Genomic DNA, 13,177 nt, shown 5'->3' with positions numbered 1-13,177 from the left:
CAAAAAAGCTGCGCTGGAGGTCTGGGTAGCCCGCCGCCCGACCCTAGCAACTAGCTCGGATGACTCAGCAGCTTCCATAACTGCGGCAAGATTCATGATGAAATTCCACCTTTTCCAAATCTCCGGCTTGCGATCAAGCTTGTGGTAACTGTTACGTTGCACACTCGCATACACCATGTCTACCGCCGAGGAGCTTCTGAGGGACTTTGAGGATGATGAAGATTTCGAGGCCGAGGGTGCTGAGGGCATCGAGGAGGATCAGGATGAAGAAATGCAAGCACAAGAAGCCACCAACGCAGAGGTCACGAACGAGTTTGAAACCGCTATCTCGACGGCAGATGAACTATTACGTCTACACAAAGTTTTGCGCGATCACTATTCTATCAGATTTCCCGAACTCGAGTCACTCGTGACGAACTCCATCGACTATGCGAAGACGGTCGCTATCCTCAAGAATGGCCCGTTAAATGACATCAAATCTCTGTCGAGCTCCGCAGACAACATGGCTGGAGTTCCTCTGAAATCGGTTCTGGACGGCCCTACACTGATGGTCGTCGCTGTGGAAGGCACAACAACCCGAGGACGGGAGATGACGGAGGCGGAACTAAAGGTCGTTCTGGATACTTGCGAGAGGATTCTAAAGCTGGACAGAGAGCGGACTGCGCTCACACAAAGCATCCAATCACGAATGAGCCAGATTGCTCCAAATCTGGCAGCCTTGATTGGACCGGAAACCGCTGCACAGTTCCTGAACCAAGCAGGAGGGTTGCGGGAGCTTGCTAAGATTCCAGCATGCAACTTGGCAGCTCAAGGTTCGCGAAGGAAGGAAGGTTTAGGGTTTGCCACAAACATTGGTATCAGATCACAGGGGTTCCTCTACGACTCGGAGTTGATTCAGGATATCCCGAACGACTTGAAGAAGCAGGCGATGCGCATCGTCTCCGCCAAAATGGTGCTGGCTACGCGAGCCGACGTTTCGAACTACAGTCCCGACGGCTCCCTAGGCGAAGAGTTGAAGCAACAATGCTACACGCGGTTGGAGAAACTGACGGAGCCTCCTCCAAACTCTGGGACCAAGGCTCTTCCTGCTCCGGATGATAAGCCTTCCAGAAAACGAGGTGGTAGAAGAGCACGAAAGGCCAAAGAAGCTGTCGCGATGACTGAACTCCGCAAGGCCCAAAACCGACTCGCCTTTGGAAAAGAAGAAGCTGAGGTCGGATACGGAACCGGCGAGGGAACTGTCGGTCTGGGAATGATGGGTCAGCAGAATGATGGGCGCATCAGGGCCACCCAGATCGACCAAAGGACTCGGGCTAGACTGAGCAAGTCCAATAAGGGCTGGGGTGCCGCAACTCCTGTCAGTAGTGGCACCGCTTCGTCGCTACGGGCATTCGGGCAGGGCCCCAGTGGGACGGCGAGTGTCCTACAGGCCAAGGGACTTCGATCTTCCGGCATCGGGACTTCATTTGGCGGTTCTGCTGGTACGGCTAGTACCATTGCCTTTACTCCCGTACAGGGACTAGAACTCGTCGATCCCAAAGCGCAAGCCGAGTTGAGTCGCAAGCGCAAGGCGGAAGAAGACCGGTGGTTCAAGTCTGGCACGTTCACTCAAGTGGGTGGCCAAAGCACCCCCAAAAATTCGTCGGGGGCGGCCAACGGAGGGTTCAAAGTTCCTGCGTTGCCCACGAAGAAAGTCGACACGGGCGCAGGCAGAATGGGGCCTCCGCCGCCACCATCCAAGTAGAATTTTTTTTTCCCTATTATCCGGTATGTAAGCATTACAACGGCGTTTCGAAATTGAGGGTTTGGGGCTCAGCATGATACCAACATCAATAATGTATGATAAACTAAAAATTCCTTACACTACTACCGATTATTTAGGCCAGTAAATTGTATCCTTTTAGCAGGCTAGTAGCAGCCCTACCGCGATCTTGTATCCCCAGATGCCAATCACCGTTGAGCAGATCTACAATTCCAGAGGAGTATATCCAAGCTTCCGAACTCCGAGTCCACTCCAAACCGCCGAACACTTCAAACCGCCGAACTTAGTTCAGTACGACCATCAACGACCTAGGTATCTAGATATCGGTGAGCAATGTTTACCTAAGGCTACACCGGCACGAAGAAAAATGTAACCCGGGATGGTGATGCCCTTTTCAAGGGGGAGCTCGTCATCGCATTGCGTGCTTTGGGTGGAATCTTCCACTATCTTTGGTATTCTGGGACAGAAATTGCGGAGATTGACTCAACTCTTTGTACCGGGGGACTCGTTATAAATTGGGCTGGTTCGTTTCTTCAGGGGAATTTTTCTTCAATCTTTGCTCCATGAGCTCTCTTTAGAGACTTTTCTCTTATCGTTTCCTTTGCGTTGTGGCGTTGAGCGTGCAAATATTCCTCCTATAGAGCATAGATCTACCTGTCTGTCTACTTACCTTACACTTTACGATACTACTGGGAAGACAAAATGGCATCCGCAGCAGTCAGCCTCGTCGATTCTCAAGCCCTACCACTGGAGAAAGCACCCGCAATCGGGATATACGAGTCCGAGCCTGAGCCTGTCTCTATACCAACCTCTGACCCAGAGACTGCCCCTACACCATCCCTCTCGGAAAGCAACCTCCTCATAACATCCCCCTACACAACCCCCGACCACCTCCTCGACCTCACAACGCTAGACACGCCAAACCGCCTCTTCGCTCAAGCCCTAACAGCCCTCACCCCAATCCGCAACGACTACGCCACGGCCCCTTACACAGAATCCTTCAACTGGGCCGCCGTCTTTGAGAAGCTGCACGCGCTCGCAGCTGCGGAGGTCTACGCCTGGAAACGAGAGCGCTTCTACGTCGTTGCGTTCCGCTCAATCCTCAACGCCGACGCGGATGGGGATCGGCTGCATTTGCTTGATGAGCGCTCGCATGCCGAGGCGGTGACCAGCGGCGGGTTGCTGAAGTATTGGTTTGGGAGTAAGAATGCGCGGAGGGAGAATTTGGCTACTTGTATGTCTTAGCTCTTTTTGTTTCCTATGAGCCTTTGCGACGGGTTGGGGTCAACTTACCCTACTAACCTTCCTTGAGCCCTTTTCTCTGGATGTGTGACTGACTAATGGGCAATAGGTGTATGGCGGAGTCGAGAAGACGCAAGAGCAGGTGGGACAGGGCCCTGGCATGCAAAGGCGCGCGGGGCAGCAAAGGAAATGTATGAGCGCATTGAGTTCACGACGTTGGAGCTCGTGATCGGGGAGGAAGTCGGGGACTGGGAGTTTAGCGCGTGGAAAGACTGATTGTCAACCTCTCATGAAGAAGAGTAACGTTATAATTATGGCCATATGACATGTGAAAAGTACAAACTCGTTTGACTCGTGGTCTGAAGAGTGTCGCGGGGTGCCAAAAATAAGTTTTGATATCCACCAGTGTCGAGAATGGTAATTCTCCCCGGTAGTCGCTGGCCCTCGATCACCTCTTTTTGGTATCTTTCAACGGACGTTTGTGGATAGAATCCTCCACTCACAGTGGGTGCCTTGCGATGCAGATGGTCAGCTTGTTTGATCGCCCCGTTGCTGGCGCCAGTTAAGTGTTGAGGGTGTTGGAGAAGGTGGGGTAGTATCTATAGCTGGTATACTTCCCCGGCCGAGTGTTATTTAACCGGCCTGGCCCTGGGCTGTTCTGCTGATTGAATCCAAAATTATTTTCCTCGCGTTTGCCAGCCAGAACACTCCTTACAATAATGCCTGGTGTACTTACAGAGACGCTCGCGGTTACCGATGGCCCGTTGACATCGGAGAACGCCGCCCTCCTCCGCCCCTCCGATCCATCCCTTCCCCTCGAAGAACTCCGCGCACGCTACGATGCCGACGGCTACTTATTCCTCAAGCAGCTCCTCCCCCGTGAGGACGTCCTCGAAGCTCGCCGCCAATACTTTTCCTACCTCTCACCCACGGAAGTCCTGAAAGAAGGTTCCGACCCCGTCGAGGGAATCTTCAACCCAAAAAAAGACCCGGAACATTACCCAGGTATTGGAGCCGGTGCTGTGGGAGGAAACGGACGTCCTGGTGGAGATAACGCGGCGCAGTTTGTGGACCGCGCGATCGAGGCACACTATAAGGATTGGTATGTCGAGAAGCTGTGCCACCATCCGAAGCTCTATGAGTTTGTGGCTAGGTTCAGTGGATGGGGGAGTGATACGTTGACGTTTCAGCGGACGCTGTTGAGGAATAATATCCCCGGGACGAAGCCGATTGGCGTGCATTATGATCAGATTTTCCTGAGGTATGGGGAGCCGACTAGTGTTACGGCTTGGGTTCCTATCGGAGATATCAAGATCAATGGAGGCGGGTTAATCTACCTTGAGGATGGTAGGTCCCTTGTTCTCTTTCGAACTCTTCATAAGCGGGCTTGTCGAAGTTCTCTAACTGCATCTAGGCGACCCCGTAGGCCTCAAGATTGAAGAAGAGTTTGCCAACAAGGCCAAACAAGCCGGGTTAACAGAGGAAGAAGCTCACTCGGCATTCAACTCCAACATGATGGCGACTGGCCTGCTCTCTGAGACCCCAGCTGGCTTCGCAAAGGAACATAACCGGCGCTGGCTTGTTTCGGCTTATGAGGCTGGTGACGTTGTCTTGCATAAGCCGCATACGGTAGGCCACTTGATTCCGTTCGGCTTGCTGCTTGCCATGGTGCTGACATCGGTAGATTCATGCCTCGACCATCAACAATGACCCTGACGGTGTGATTCGTCTTGCGACTGACTTGCGGTTTTGTGACTCGTCAAAGCCGTATGATAAGGTATGTCTGCATACTCGTTCAACAAATTCATGGCTAACGGAGTGCAGCGGTGGATGAACTCGTATCGCTTCGGGGATGGTGTCTAGCGGCGAATTCGGTAGCATATTTAAATGTCCAGTAGTTAATGAACCCTTCACATATATGCTTGGTTCTGGCATGAGTGTTCAAATGTTAGGCCTTGCTTTTTAGACTGTCAGAAACATGGGGTTCAGCGTGTTGGTGCAGGTTAGTAGTACGACGGCCGCATGGCAGTCATGAGAAGGCCATCTAAGTCTTTCCAGACATAGCATACTAGTAACTGAGTGGTCTAGCTTGCATATGAAGCATGATGTAGTTTCATGGTCCCTTTGATCGTGTTCTGGTCCGCATGCGTAGAATATATATCACATCGGAGTTAGATGGAGTGGTACCAACTCTGTGCCACAACAGGCCGAAAACATAGTTAATTTCAGAGGACCTAAGCACAGATGATATCTTGATCCGGACATGTCAAGCACATTCTCTGACTGTGACCCTCGAGCTTATGAGTTTGACATCTGTAGATCGAGAGATTCAGATGACAGCCCCACAAGCGTTCTTATAGGCAAAGGAACGCCTGTAGTGCCCTGTATACCCAGGGTCGGATTGCCGGAGCAGTGCCGAGGGAACTCGCCAAGATTCGTCTTGCCAGGTCCCCTCGCTGACTGTCCTGCCATTTCTCTTCCAGTAAGGTCCGGTCCCCAAGGTCATTGAAGTGATGCAGACAACTCTTCTTGCATACTCCGAATGTGGGGCTGGATCTGAAGTACCTGGGCATTCGGTTCGAACACTCCGACTATGCTAGACCGGAGTAACTTGAGGTGTAACGTTTCACGATGGGCATAAATCGCTTGCTGGTGCTCAGATCACCGGAGATCGCCCAAGTTGGCGTTGAGATGGTTGACTAGGTACCTCGACTAGGTAAAGCTCGGTGGCTTGCATCTTCCCTCACAACCGTCCAAAGTACTACACCGGTCTTTGGATGATTCTCAGATTCAAGCACCACACAACTCAAAACCTGTGGATAAAACTCAAGAACTTGGCAGATTGCGATTGGGACTTTGACCCTTAATATAACGTCCTAAATAAAATTAGAAAGTGCAGTCGAGAGAGAAAACAAGGTGATGCGCTGAGTAAGATTGACCGCCCCATTTTTCGACTGCCCCGCCGTAACAACTGGACACGCCGACCCCGAGCCCCTCTTTTCTGCTTCTTCTTTTCTTCACTCAGTTCCTCCTTTTCCTTCTGCTTTTCTCTCTCCTCCATTCCCCCTCATCCTCCCCCAATCCTTTTTTTTTTCGTGAGTTTCCTGATAGTCCTATCGTGGTGAGACTCAATTGCTAATCTTTAGCCGTCAGTTCTTCAATCCTTCAGATCTTAGCCATGGCTGCCCCCGCCCTCAAGTACAAGGTCGCCGACATCGTACGTTAGGCAAAATAATCCTGATCAAGAGGCCATTGCTGACATGAATAGTCCCTGGCCGCCTTCGGCCGCCGCGAGATCGAGCTCGCTGAGATCGAGATGCCCGGTCTCATGGCTATCCGTGAGAAGTACGGTGCCGCTCAGCCTCTGAAGGGTGCCCGCGTTGCTGGTTGTCTTCACATGAGTATGTTGCCGAAGGACTTTGTGAAACTGCTATAATTCGGGTACTGATTTCCCAAGCCATCCAGACTGCTGTGCTCATCGAGACCCTCACTGCCCTCGGTGCTGAGGTTACCTGGTCCAGCTGCAACATCTTCTCCACCCAGGACCACGCCGCTGCCGCCATTGCCGCTGCTGGTGTCCCCGTTTTCGCCTGGAAGGGTGAGACCGAGGAGGAGTACAACTGGTGCTTGGAGCAGCAGCTCCTTGCCTTCAAGGATGGCCAGAAGCTCAACCTCATCCTCGACGACGGTGGTGACCTCACCTCCCTTGTCCACACCAAGTACCCCGAAATGCTCGAGGGCTGCTTCGGTCTGTCCGAGGAGACCACCACCGGTGTCCACCACCTCTACCGCATGGTCAAGGAGAACAAGCTCCTTGTCCCTGCTATCAACGTCAACGACTCCGTCACCAAGTCCAAGTTCGACAACCTGTACGGTTGCCGTGAGTCACTCATCGATGGCATCAAGCGTGCCACCGATGTCATGATTGCTGGCAAGATCGCCGTTGTCGCTGGTTTCGGTGATGTCGGCAAGGGTTGCGCCCAGGCTCTCCACACCATGGGTGCTCGCGTTCTCGTCACTGAGATTGACCCCATCAACGCTCTCCAGGCTGCTGTTCAGGGTTACGAGGTCGTCACCATGGAGGAGGCTGCTCCCCTTGGTCAGATTTTCGTTACCACCACTGGTTGCCGTGACATCCTTGTCGGCTCCCACTTCGAGGTCATGCGCAACGACGCCATTGTTTGCAGTGAGTTTTCTCATCCCCATCATTCATGCTTTATCTAACAGATTAGACATCGGTCACTTCGATATCGAAATCGACGTTGCCTGGCTCAAGGCCAACGCCAAGTCCGTCCAGAACATCAAGCCCCAGGTTGACCGCTACCTGATGGCCAACGGCCGCCACATCATCCTCCTCGCTGAGGGTCGTCTTGTCAACCTCGGCTGTGCTACCGGTCACTCTTCCTTCGTCATGTCCTGCTCTTTCTCCAACCAGGTCCTTGCTCAGATTGCTCTGTTCAAGGCTGAGGACAAGGCTTTCGGCCAGCAGTACCCCGAGTTCGGTACCTCCGGCAAGAAGCCCGTTGGCGTCTACGTTCTGCCCAAGGCTCTCGACGAGCAGGTCGCCTACCTTCACCTTGCCCACGTCAACGCCAAGCTCTCCACCCTCACCCCTGTGCAGGCTGAGTACCTTGGCCTGGATGCCAAGGGTCCTTACAAGGCTGACCAGTACGTCTCCCCCCCTTTCTGTTTCGGAGTGATTCAAGGTACTAATTCTTTACAGCTACCGTTACTAAGTTATTTCTTTTTAATATTTCCGATACCCTGACGTAGACTTTTTCAACATGATCACGATGTTACGAATAACATATGGGGTTCTTTATCAACATGGAGCTCAAAAGCATTGTCCTTCAACGGCATAAAAGTGGCATACACGGGGTTTCTGGGTAGTGTTTTGAGTTCAATGGGCTGGACCACTGGAGTATTTGCATTCAACAGTGCCTAATGAGTAGATGGGACTCCCACATATATACCATATTTTCGATAATGACAGCTGCTACAAGCATCACACACTTTTGCCTCATGCTGTAGATCTCCACTGAAGCTTAATTACCCTTAGTACCCTGAATATACCCGACTCGCTGGTCCGGGTGGCTGGAAAGGGAAATTTCCCGATGGTCCAGTCCCCAGTGGGGGTACGGAGTAGATTGCGATAATGTGGGACGAACCATGACCCCAAACTGCCTATTTAACCGGCATGTTCCCCTCCTTTCGCTATAAGAACTCAAGTACCGACAACCTACACAATCAATTGTCTACAAGCAGCATGTCTCGCCCACTGGAAGGAAAGTTCGGCATCGTCACTGGAGGCTCGCGGGGTAAGAAGCTCACCATATACTTCTTTTACCTATACCCCACAACTAACAATCACAGGAATTGGCGAAGCCATCGCCAAAAACCTCGCGAGCAAAGGCTGCTCCCTCCTCCTAAATTTCACTTCGGAGTCCTCGCGCGGCCCCACGGAAGCTCTCTGCAAAACGCTGATCTCTACGCACCAAATCCGCTGCATCTCCGTGCAAGCTGATCTCTCAGCCCCCGAAGAAGCCGTCAAGGCAATCATGGACGCCGCAGCAACACACTTCCCCAACACAACCATCGACATCCTCATCAACAACGCCGGCGTCTCCGCCGACCGCACGCTCAACGACACAGAGAAGGGCCCCATCGACACCCCTTACTTCAACTGGCACTACACAATCAACGTCCTGGCCCCGCTCCTCCTCACGCAGGCCGTCGCCCCGCACCTACCGACCGACCGCTCCGGGCGAATCGTCAACATCTCCTCCGTCTCCTCGTCCCTCGGCTTCGTCGGACAGACAGTCTACGGTGGGACGAAGGCTGCCCTCGAGGCTATGACGCGGACATGGGCGCGCGAGCTCGCGGACCGCGCGACCGTCAACGCCGTCAACCCGGGCCCTGTCACGGGCGACATGTACTTCAAGACCGGGGAGGGGTTCTGGAACCAGATCCAGGGGTTCCAGGATAATACACCGCTGAGCAAGCTCGCTGAGAGCGAGAAGGAGGATCCCAGTCTGGCGATTGGGTTGAGTGATGAGCAAAAGAGGCTTGTGAGGGAGAAGATGGGTGGGCGGCGGCCGGCGTTTACGGAGGAGGTTGCGGGGGTGGTGGGGATGCTTTGTACGGCGGATGGCGGGTGGTGTACGGGGAGCGTGGTTTGTGCTAATGGGGGAATGAAGTTTGGTGTTTGACTTGCCTTACAGATAGAAAGATGATATAGAAATATATTCAATAGACTACTATGGACTAGTATCGCTATAGTCTCGTATACCTTGGTAGACACGTGAGTACCCCCAGAGCTTTAGGCTGTGTACTCGGCTGATTAGATAAACGTCATTGTGAATTCTGGGGCCTGCAAGGCATCATGCCATCCACCCCAGAGCTTCCTTCTCCTTAATTTCTCCTCCAAATTTTAGCCTCTGTCAAATACTCCCTATCGAATTCTGTTCCCCCTCAATTCCAAGAACGAAAAACCAAGCAGAGACCACAGCAGAATGCCACCCCGGTTGAAACCTTCGTCCCTCCTCCGCCTGCAGAGAGCGTCTCTCCGAGGCGCGCGTTCAGCATCAGCACCGCCAGTATCGCGATTCCAACTCCGATCAATTAAAGCCCTTACTCTCTCACGGCAGTTTCTTTTTACCTTCAGAACAACCCCCAGCATAAACAACAGCAGCGCCGCCACTCGCCGCCCCTTCTCCTCCACACCGGCCTCGTCATCCCCGGTATCGTCAACAGGGAAATCACAGGCAGATCTTATTGTTGAGGAATTGCAGGAACTGTACGTCTTCTTCGCAATTCTTCCTCTTTATCCTTCCCCTTCTATCTTTTCACCACACCCCCTCATCCAATTTGAAGAACCTAGCTAACCAAGTTCGGATGGCGCACAGCTACGAAACAGCAACCGACGAACTCGAAATCGCCACCGAATCCACCGACAGCGCGACTATCTACGCAGCGAGCGACCGCGAGTCGGCGCGCGATGCATTGAACACACTTGTTGCGGCGTTTGAGCTTTACACGACTGGCGCTGCGCCCGAGGCGCAGGCTGGAGGGCCACAGGGAAAGGCGGAAGGAGAAGGGAATGGAGAGCCGGGGAGGCTGGTTGAGCTGGCGATTGACCCGGCGGATGTGCCGGATGGTGTGAGGGAGGAGGTGAGGAAGAGGGTTGGGCAGCGGGTTAGGGAGGTTAAGAGTGCAGTTGAGAATTTGGAGGGGAGGGCTCATGATTAAATGAATACCTTCATTTCGCTAGCCCGAGTGGTCGAGGAGGCGGTGTATTATATAGGAAAAGGCACAGGCACATAATGCATAAGTTAATAGTTGATAATGTTGATCCATTGCAGAGTCTATGTATTGCATGTGGTATCATTGCGTGTCCAATCGTTAATCATCGCAGCCCAATTCATCCAGTATTTGCATCCATCATAGTACTTGCGCAAGTACTTCTCACCCGCGTACCCATCCATCCATAAATAACATATATATGTAGATAAATATAGATCATCATAACCGTACCTTGTCCTATCCGCCGAAAACGCCTTGGCGCCCCTGGTATCAGTATCAGTATCAGTCAGTCGTTACGCCATCCCCCTTTTCCTGTCTCTTTCTCTCTTTTTTTTTGTCCTCCCTATACAACTGCGCCGAAAGGAACCTGAGCATGAGCTTGAACTGGAATTGGGAATGCGAGGTTATCGTCTGGTGGAGAGCTGAGGAGTCCTGGGGTTGGAGGCTGGTATTCTATCTTGTGCGTTGAGCGCGTGTGTCGTTTTAATTGATCTGTTAGGGTTGTTAGTCTGTATTCTTCCGTGGGACTTGCTTAGAAGAACATACCAGGTCGAGTAAAACTCTTGTTACAGCCGGGGAAGTTGCATTTATGTCTTCGTTCGCCGTGGGCTGGAATATGTTAGGGTTGTTGACATGTAGAAAGAGGTAGGTGAGACTTACTAAGTCTGTGGCTAGACATGTTCGATGACTGCAGCATGGCGATTAGTATTTCCATCGCCTTGACCATTTACAGACATAGGCTCTTACATCGCCGGTTTGGAATTTGCATCCCGGATACGTGCACTTGAATGGCTTCTCACCGGTGTGAGTTCGTGAATGCGTTTCTATCACGTCAGTATAGCTTCAGGATCAGTCGGGTAGGAACATACTTAATTCGCTGCTATCTGTGAATGACTTTCCACACTCGGTACATTTGTACGGCTTCTCCCCTCGGTGGCTTCTCTCGTGACGCTCTAGAGTCGCTTGTCGGGCGAATAGCTTGCCACATACCGCGCATTGGAAGTTTTTATCTAAAGAGTCAGCTTCATCTCACCAAAGATGTAGATCGATGACGTACAATTGCTGTGTGTGAGAAAGTGTCCTTGGAGTTTGGACTTTTGCGAAAAAGGCTCTCCTGGACGACCGCAGCCTTCCCAGCAGCAGTAGTACCCGGTCCCCTTGGCACCATTCACCGGTCCCATGTGACGAGACACGAGGTGCTCCTGCAAGGCACAGGCACTAGTAAAGGTAGCTCCGCAGGTACTTTGCATTCCCCGCGAACCTGAAACCCATTTGCAAATGTGCACATCGCTCTCTGCTGCTGAGAAATCTGGGCTTGTTATGACCGAGGATATGCCACCGTCTAAAGGAGGTGGTGTCTCACCAGGACTGGGGAGTACTTGAGAGCTGAAGCTTGATCGGGACTGGTGGCGAGAATAGGGCGAGAAGTGGTGATGTCCGTGGGGGTGGGTTCGACAACGGTGATTGGATCGGCAGGGTCCTCTTGCTGGAAGGCTCCCGTTCATGTACATAGGGTTTTTCATGAGATTGCTTACACTGTCTTCGTCAAGATGCAGGCAGGTAAACGAGTTGGATGCAGCGCTGCCATCAAGGGTCTCTGGGCAGTTTGCTGCTTCGTGGACGTGAAAGTGATTCGAGTAATCAGGGCACATTCCCAACATGTGGAAGACATCGGCGAGGTTGACATTATTCTGCACAGGCAGCGATGGCGATACCATCTGTGTCGGAGGATGAAGGGTATGGAGCAGTTGAGTGAGGTCGGTAGAAGGGGTATCGTGGTGATGTTCGTGGTGGTAGCTGTGAGGAGGATGGCAGGGGGTCAATGCTATTGAGTCCGGCGTGAAGAAAGGACCATTGCATAATGAAGGGTTCAAGCCAACGGCAGTATGGTCAATAGCCTTGGACAGCTGATGATCTTCCTGACATTGTTCCAGAGTAACTGGAAAGTCGGTCTTGTCCGAACTCATGGGTATCCCCAGGCCAAACAGAGACTCTAACGAGTGCTCTGTGATGTCTGGGTTGTGCTCCGGATCAAAGCAGTGGTCGTCGAAGCAGACAGGGGCAGGGTCATGACATTCAAGCTCGTCACAATGAGATGTCGTCGAGCAGTCAGCAGCGTCGTGGCACTCGACGAAGCCGTCACACACAGAGGGACAGGTGATGGAGCAGTTGTCAGTGTCGCAGCAGGCGCTGTCGACATGGCAGTGGGAGTCTGAGGCATCGTGGCCCTTATCAGGGCAATTGTCCCAGGTGGACGCAGGGGCCACGGACGAATCCTCCGAGTTTTTGCCGTCCAGATGGAAAGACTCCCAGTGGCATTCGAGGCAGAAGTCGTCCTTTCTGGTGTGAGTGGCCATCTTGCCAGAGATTTCAGAGGAGTCGCTTGTCGACCCCGGCGAGTGCTCTAAGAACGAGCGAGATAAAAGCACAAACGCATCAATCTCTTTCTGATTCTTCGGCGTGGGAGTCAACTGTCAGCAAGCCCTGAGTCGATAGCTGAGGGGGATGAGACGATCACATACCAATGACAGAGAGCGAGAGAGGGGGCAAGAGCAGCAGCCAGCATGACGGTCGCTGGCCTGAGGCATGATAGCGGACAAGACGACGTAGCGCCGACCTTTCTGGGGACCTTGAGGGTTGGCGCTCACCAAATCTACACTTCTGCTGGTCCCAGTGAGGACCTTGGGGGCGTGGGGAGGGACCTTGCGGGTTAGCTGCTGGTTTTTGTCCGCGAATCGCGACTCGCACATAACTCATTCGAGCTTGTCAAGCCATTGCCAGGATAACTTCAAGGACCTTGGAAGAAAATTTGTAGGAGCTGTTCCTCTGAGCAGTGATGCGATGTTGTCATACAAGGTTCATGCTGGAATT

The 13,177-nt window shown here is 52.6% G+C and overlaps 7 protein-coding genes across 7 annotated transcripts; 6 read left to right on the top strand and 1 right to left on the bottom strand.

The window, feature by feature from the left end:
• Positions 1-126: 126 nt before the first annotated feature.
• BJX68DRAFT_228550 (U4/U6-U5 snRNP complex subunit PRP31) lies at positions 127-1,884 on the top strand. Its single transcript, XM_071038886.1, has one exon. It carries the CDS (start codon positions 176-178, stop codon positions 1,742-1,744), a length of 1,569 nt encoding a protein of 522 aa, XP_070903561.1. The 5' UTR covers positions 127-175; the 3' UTR covers positions 1,745-1,884.
• A 580-nt stretch (positions 1,885-2,464) lies between these two features.
• On the top strand, positions 2,465-3,280 carry BJX68DRAFT_262916 (uncharacterized protein; the record flags this gene model as incomplete). Its single annotated transcript, XM_071044559.1, has 2 exons — positions 2,465-2,996; positions 3,114-3,280. 2 exons carry the CDS (start codon positions 2,465-2,467, stop codon positions 3,278-3,280), a joined length of 699 nt encoding a protein of 232 aa, XP_070903560.1.
• Positions 3,281-3,634: 354 nt separating this feature from the next.
• On the top strand, positions 3,635-5,055 carry BJX68DRAFT_165586 (uncharacterized protein). The gene is made up of 4 exons (XM_071036944.1): positions 3,635-4,351; positions 4,419-4,633; positions 4,689-4,781; positions 4,829-5,055. Exons 1-4 carry the CDS (start codon positions 3,724-3,726, stop codon positions 4,865-4,867), a joined length of 975 nt encoding a protein of 324 aa, XP_070903559.1. The 5' UTR covers positions 3,635-3,723; the 3' UTR covers positions 4,868-5,055.
• Positions 5,056-6,182: 1,127 nt separating this feature from the next.
• BJX68DRAFT_262914 (adenosylhomocysteinase) lies at positions 6,183-7,740 on the top strand (the record flags this gene model as incomplete). Its single annotated transcript, XM_071044558.1, has 5 exons — positions 6,183-6,221; positions 6,273-6,405; positions 6,462-7,190; positions 7,237-7,672; positions 7,728-7,740. The coding sequence occupies 5 exons, from the start codon at positions 6,183-6,185 to the stop codon at positions 7,738-7,740; spliced, it is 1,350 nt and encodes a 449-aa protein (XP_070903558.1).
• Positions 7,741-8,066: 326 nt separating this feature from the next.
• BJX68DRAFT_228544 (SDR family NAD(P)-dependent oxidoreductase) lies at positions 8,067-9,231 on the top strand. Its single transcript, XM_071038885.1, has 2 exons — positions 8,067-8,322; positions 8,378-9,231. Exons 1-2 carry the CDS (start codon positions 8,202-8,204, stop codon positions 9,211-9,213), a joined length of 957 nt encoding a protein of 318 aa, XP_070903557.1. The 5' UTR covers positions 8,067-8,201; the 3' UTR covers positions 9,214-9,231.
• Positions 9,232-9,516: 285 nt separating this feature from the next.
• BJX68DRAFT_262912 (uncharacterized protein) lies at positions 9,517-10,252 on the top strand (the record flags this gene model as incomplete). The annotated part of the gene is made up of 2 exons (XM_071044557.1): positions 9,517-9,800; positions 9,910-10,252. 2 exons carry the CDS (start codon positions 9,517-9,519, stop codon positions 10,250-10,252), a joined length of 627 nt encoding a protein of 208 aa, XP_070903556.1.
• Positions 10,253-10,368: 116 nt separating this feature from the next.
• BJX68DRAFT_228540 (C2H2-type zinc finger protein) lies at positions 10,369-13,155 on the bottom strand. Its single transcript, XM_071038884.1, has 7 exons — positions 12,829-13,155; positions 11,364-12,759; positions 11,176-11,316; positions 11,054-11,130; positions 10,967-10,994; positions 10,853-10,915; positions 10,369-10,798 (listed from the first exon to the last, which is right to left on the bottom strand). Exons 1-7 carry the CDS (start codon positions 13,054-13,056, stop codon positions 10,650-10,652), a joined length of 2,082 nt encoding a protein of 693 aa, XP_070903555.1. The 5' UTR covers positions 13,057-13,155; the 3' UTR covers positions 10,369-10,649.
• Positions 13,156-13,177: the final 22 nt, after the last annotated feature.

The sequence above is a fragment of the Aspergillus pseudodeflectus genome, assembly GCF_044049435.1.
Source record: "Aspergillus pseudodeflectus strain CBS 756.74 chromosome Unknown BJX68scaffold_5, whole genome shotgun sequence".
In the NCBI taxonomy this organism is placed as follows: Eukaryota; Fungi; Ascomycota; class Eurotiomycetes; order Eurotiales; family Aspergillaceae; genus Aspergillus; species Aspergillus pseudodeflectus.
The sequence above is the reverse complement of the archived record's forward strand: the minus strand, read 5'-3'. Positions and strand labels throughout refer to the sequence as shown.

Coding starts and splice junctions, on each gene's coding strand:
- BJX68DRAFT_165586 (XM_071036944.1), top strand. CDS start 3,724: ATGCCTGGTGTACTTACAGAGACGCTCGCGGTTACCGATGGCCCGTTG. Junction 4,352..4,418: donor GTTAATCTACCTTGAGGATG/GTAGGTCCCTTG, acceptor AACTGCATCTAG/GCGACCCCGTAGGCCTCAAG. Junction 4,634..4,688: donor TCTTGCATAAGCCGCATACG/GTAGGCCACTTG, acceptor TGACATCGGTAG/ATTCATGCCTCGACCATCAA.
- BJX68DRAFT_228544 (XM_071038885.1), top strand. CDS start 8,202: ATGTTCCCCTCCTTTCGCTATAAGAACTCAAGTACCGACAACCTACAC. Junction 8,323..8,377: donor CGTCACTGGAGGCTCGCGGG/GTAAGAAGCTCA, acceptor TAACAATCACAG/GAATTGGCGAAGCCATCGCC.
- BJX68DRAFT_228550 (XM_071038886.1), top strand. CDS start 176: ATGTCTACCGCCGAGGAGCTTCTGAGGGACTTTGAGGATGATGAAGAT.
- BJX68DRAFT_228540 (XM_071038884.1), bottom strand. CDS start 13,056: ATGTGCGAGTCGCGATTCGCGGACAAAAACCAGCAGCTAACCCGCAAG. Junction 12,760..12,828: donor TCTCTCGCTCTCTGTCATTG/GTATGTGATCGT, acceptor CCCACGCCGAAG/AATCAGAAAGAGATTGATGC. Junction 10,995..11,053: donor GCAAATTCCAAACCGGCGAT/GTAAGAGCCTAT, acceptor GCCATGCTGCAG/TCATCGAACATGTCTAGCCA.